This window comes from Oncorhynchus tshawytscha, linkage group LG28 (assembly GCF_018296145.1).
Source record: "Oncorhynchus tshawytscha isolate Ot180627B linkage group LG28, Otsh_v2.0, whole genome shotgun sequence".
In the NCBI taxonomy this organism is placed as follows: Eukaryota; Metazoa; Chordata; class Actinopteri; order Salmoniformes; family Salmonidae; genus Oncorhynchus; species Oncorhynchus tshawytscha.
In genome coordinates this window covers 20,110,760-20,115,887 of record NC_056456.1, presented here as the reverse complement: position 1 = coordinate 20,115,887, position 5,128 = coordinate 20,110,760, and the positions used below count along the sequence as shown (strand labels likewise).

The window sequence follows — 5,128 nt, the reverse complement described above, 5'->3', positions numbered from 1 at the left end:
CTTTGTTTTGCTGATATTGAGGGAGAGTTTGTTGTCCTAGCACCACAATACAAGTTCACTTACCTCCTCCCTATAGGCTGACTCGTCGTTGTTGGTTGTCAGGCCAACAACCGTGGTGTTGTCAGTAAACTTGATGAGGTGTTGTTGCCAATCCTCACAGCCTGTGGTCTGCCCGTAAGGAAGATTTACAAGTTCATAATTTCCATTATCATAGGTAGCCATTGGTAAGTGTATAGAAATGCCAATGTAGACATTTGAGACAGTTGAGCATGAACAGACGAAATCAGTAAGCATAGTCTATGATATTCTTGAGAACAACATAATCTGGTTTACCTTTCACAATTCTAACCTGACAGGTAAGAGCTGATCGTGGTCTACAGGCCCCCATTAACGGGGCTGTACTGGAGCGGGTCGAGAGATTCAAGTTCCTTGATGTCCACATCACCAATGAACTATCATGGTCCAAGCACACAAAGACAGTCGTGAAGAGGGCACGACAAAACCTATTCCCCCTCAGGAGACTGAAAAGATTCGGCATGGGTCCCCAGATCCTCAAAAAGTTCTACAGCTGCACCGTCAAGAGCATCCTGACCGGTTGCATCACTGCCTGGTATGGGAACTGCTCGGCATCAACTATAAGGTACATCACTGGGGCCAAGCTTCCTGCCATCCAGGACCTATATAATAGGCGGTGTCAGAGGAAAGCCCATAAAAATGTCAGAGACTCCAGTCACCCAAGTCATAGACTGTTTTCTCTGCTACCGCATGGCAAGTGGTACCATAGCATCAAGTCTAGCCATAAGACTGCTGAACAATTAATCAAAAGGCCACCGGACTTTTTACATTGACACCCCCCATTTGTTTTGTACACTGCTGCTACTGACTGTTTAATATCTATGCATAGTCACTTCACCCCTACCTACATGTACAAATTACCTCAACTAACCTGTACCCCCGCACACTGACTCAGTACAGGTACCCCCTGTATATAGCCTCGTTATTGTTATTTTATTGTTACTTTTTATTATTTTTGACTTTAGTTTATTTAGTAAATATTTTCTTAACTCTTCTTGTAAATGCATTGTTGGTTAAAGGCTTGTAAGAAAGCATTCCACGGTAAGGTCTATGCTTGTTGTATTCGGCGCATGTGACAAACAAAGTTAGATTTGAATTTGTAACCTGCTGTTGCCACCTGCTGGTCATACGCTCATACTGTACCAGAATACAAAACTATCTGGTAATGTGCTTTCTGTGCCTCTAGATGGCAATCACACCATTCATTGTCTTCTGGATTGAAGGCACTGTGTTCCAGGTGGTGAGAGAATGATGCTATAAAATGCTAGTAGACTTTTATTGCATACATTTGACATGATCAAACAACTAAGAATTTGTTTATCTAAAATAACATAACCTACAAAAATATATATAGTTCAAATATTGCCTTGTTGCGTCTGTGATGGGCCTACATCTAAAAGTGTTTCCCTTTGCAATGTCACAATCAATTTTCAACACAAAATAAGAAAAATAGGCTAATCTTCTGTTCAGTAAAGTAATTTCTGTAATATTGCCTTCAACTGTAAAAAAACAAACTAAAAAAAACAAACACAACACACCATGGACAGAGACGCAACTGACAACATCTACGACTTGATAGACCATCATCATTTCAAAAAGCAGGGTTTGCAGCCAAGACATCATGGGTGGTCAGAGAACAGGATAATAGAGCAACAGTCCCCAGGCACCTGTGAATTGGAATTGCTGCTTCCACTGAACACGAGGCGGTGCTACTTCCAAGTGAAGGATACACCCGTAGCCTAACAACAAAGCAGGTTGGCTGATAGCCAATAATGCTGTTCTGTGATTTTTTTTTTTTACACAACAACGTTGTGGAGTGTCTGCTTTTCAAAGTGATGAAAAAAAGTAGTTGGAACGTTACATCGCAGGGCTGGGTGGGTGTGATATGTTTCCAGCGGTTTAGGGATTTTAGAGCGACCACATAGGCGAAAGTCGCGCACAGCGCGAGACCACACATGTGACAGGAGCATACCGTCCAACTTTCCAAACCGCGCGAAATACGGACCAAAATGCCGGTTCGGCGGGGACACGTGGCTCCTCAGAACACTTTTCTGGATACAATCATCAGAAAATTCGAAGGACAGAGTAAGATTTTTCCTATTCAACATTTTGGGGAACCCATGATTAGAAATCCTTTTGGTTAGGGGTTTGGAATAAGATGCAAACAGCCTCTTTCTATTTTCAAAGGCTTCTTTTGGCAATAAATGAAAAAATGTCCCTTTTGAAATTAGGCTATTATTGAAATCGGCATGTGTTGAGTTAATAGGTTTAATTAGATCTATGATCTTGCACTGTAAGCTGTTGTGATTCTCTTGTAAAAAAAAGCAATAAGTATAGTACTGCCAATGTATAAGTTATGATATGACTGTCGAATTTGCACCTTAGTTTAATTATATTTCCCTTCTGTGTACATTAGAATGTTAGGGTACAAATGATGATAAAATCTGATAAATGACAGACTTACTGGGAGAGTAATATTTCAAGGATATAAATATCAGGCATCAGTGTCTATCAGAACATACATTTGGCTCATATCCAAACAGGATCAGAAGTTAGTTTCTAAGCAGGATAGGAGAGAATAAAACAGCTACATTTCAAAAACTGATATGCATCACTGAAAGTTTCCTTCTGGGGACATATTTTGATACCAAAACATAATCTACTTGTTTTTCAAGGCTTTAAACAGTTAACAGTTTTTATGTAAACAGTAAGTTTAGTAGTTGAAGGTGAAAACAGACTTGCACCTTACAGATGCTCCCATCTTAGTTCTCTTGCAGGTTTTATTAAATTACTTGGTTATATGCCTTGGTGCAGATCACTGATATGGCACATGTGGTCAAATAAAATAAACATCTTAAATTGTACTGTAGTACACTGTATTATATGCGATGACAAATTCCAAGGACTCTGTAGATTAGAATAATATTGATATATTATTCCTTCCCTCAGATCGCAAGTTCATCATCGCAAATGCTCGTGTGGAAAACTGTGCCATCATCTTCTGCAACGACGCCTTCTGTGGCATGTGCGGGTACACACGCGCTGAGGTCATGCAGAAGCCGTGTACCTGCAGCTTCCTGTATGGACCGCACACCAAGAGGCCTGCCGTGGCCCAGTTTGCCAAGGCTCTGCTGGGCTCCAAGGAGAGGAAGGTGGATATCTCCCTCTACACCAAAGATGGTACGACCCAGCACAGCCCACCAGGGCCTCAGCAGGGCTCTCATTTTATTTTGAAACATCAAACAGAGTTAGGAATATGGGTTGTAAAGTCATCTTACATTTTTGTGATGTCTTTTGGTGTCATAACACTATCATAACTTAACAGTGTCATAATAATGACATAGTGTGAAACAGAAGCGGCTGATTGTACAATGAGGAGACAGACAGGATGTTCTGGTGCTCACCTCTTTTAGAGGCTTTTATTTACAATAATAACAGGCACAGGACAAATTGGCCAATACACTTTGTACAGAAAATAACAAACAGGATGTTGACATAAAGACTTGAATAAATTAAAGACATTGTCAGTATAAACTATTCCGGCAACAGCTTTGCCTATAACATAACACAGGTAGGGCTCTACTCTAGCCAACCTGTTACTGCCATAACTTCTTCTTTAAGTCACACAATACACATTCATGAAGTAATTCACCCCTGGGATAATTCATCACTTTGGTTATTCCCATTAACCAATAAATGTTCCTTGATGACTCGCAGACTAATTTGCGTCACGCACACCGGCACTTCAACAAGAAAACAGCGCGGAGCTTCAAACAAACATCAGGTAGGTTAAATTATATGATTATTCTCTTATTTTTTTGACCAATTTCCAAGGTATTTAAAAAAATATATATATATTTTACCTTTATTTAACTAGGCAAGTCAGTTAAGAACAAATTCTTATTTTCAATGACAGCCTAGGAACAGTGGGTTAACTGCCTGTTCAGGGGCAGAACGACAGATTTGTACCTTGTCAGCTCGGGGATTTGAACTTGCAACCTTCTGGTTACTAGTCCAACGCTCTAACTACTAGGCTACCCTGCCATATCCAGTTGGTAGTTTCAGTCTTGTCTCATCGCTACAACTCCTGTACAAGAGAGGCAAAGGTCGAAAGTTGTGCGTCCTCCGAAACACAACCCAACCAAGCCTCACTGCTTCTTGACACAATGCCCACTTAACCCAGTAGCACCAACGTGTCAGAGGAAACACTGTACACACACAGTGGGACAGCTAGCACTGCGATGCAGTGTCTTAGACTACTGCGCCACTCGGGAGGCCACATGATTATTCTCTTTGATCGTTATTCTAATAATATATTTCACATTGCTAGAGCATGTACCTCTAAAATACTTTATACACAGTAGAAACATGGTTAACAAGTTACATTGTTTTAGTTACTGGTGTGCACAAACAACACTTGACTTTGGAACCTTATGTCAAAGTATTGTTGGCAAACGGAATGCGCAACTCTAACCAACATATTTTCTTTTGTTTCAGGATTGTTGGCTATACCTTGAAGAGATACAATAAAGAGTCTTTCTCAAACCAATCATTTGTTTGTGTCATTGTCTATAAGTCACGGACATGCGATCCATGACACATTGTCTATAATATCAGAAGAATATGGTATTTTCTGACCATATAGCTGGTAGAATAATACATTTGCATAATGGAATAATATGGTCCATGCTTTTATTACTCTGTTATTTCTCTCATTGCCATTCAAGCAGGCAGAAATACAGTTGGTATGACAAGTTCTGCAAAACCTCTGCCTGCTTTGAACCACGAATAGCTCAGATACACATGAAAATATGAAATGACCCTGGGAATCAATAGAATATTGCTCAGAGATGCACAAAAATAATAACATTCATGATTTGTACATTTTTCTTTTATGTAAATAATGCAGCTTTCAGAGATATTTGACCGGTTATCAGATGAAAAATCTACTGCTCAGTCTTCAAATGGATCTGACCTATCATGTGTGGACCTGACCAAATCTGTTTTTTTACACCCTCAAAATTCCCAGTTCATTAATTTAATAAAGAAAGAA

At 39.9% G+C, this 5,128-nt stretch overlaps 1 protein-coding gene across 1 annotated transcript; it reads left to right on the top strand.

The window, feature by feature from the left end:
* Nucleotides 1-1,706: 1,706 nt before the first annotated feature.
* LOC112226877 (potassium voltage-gated channel subfamily H member 2) lies at nt 1,707-4,621 on the top strand. The gene is made up of 4 exons (XM_024391520.2): nt 1,707-2,160; nt 3,025-3,255; nt 3,793-3,859; nt 4,573-4,621. Exons 1-3 carry the CDS (start codon nt 2,085-2,087, stop codon nt 3,795-3,797), a joined length of 312 nt encoding a protein of 103 aa, XP_024247288.1. The 5' UTR covers nt 1,707-2,084; the 3' UTR covers nt 3,798-3,859; nt 4,573-4,621.
* Nucleotides 4,622-5,128: the final 507 nt, after the last annotated feature.

Coding starts and splice junctions, on each gene's coding strand:
- LOC112226877 (XM_024391520.2), top strand. CDS start 2,085: ATGCCGGTTCGGCGGGGACACGTGGCTCCTCAGAACACTTTTCTGGAT. Junction 2,161..3,024: donor CAGAAAATTCGAAGGACAGA/GTAAGATTTTTC, acceptor TCCTTCCCTCAG/ATCGCAAGTTCATCATCGCA.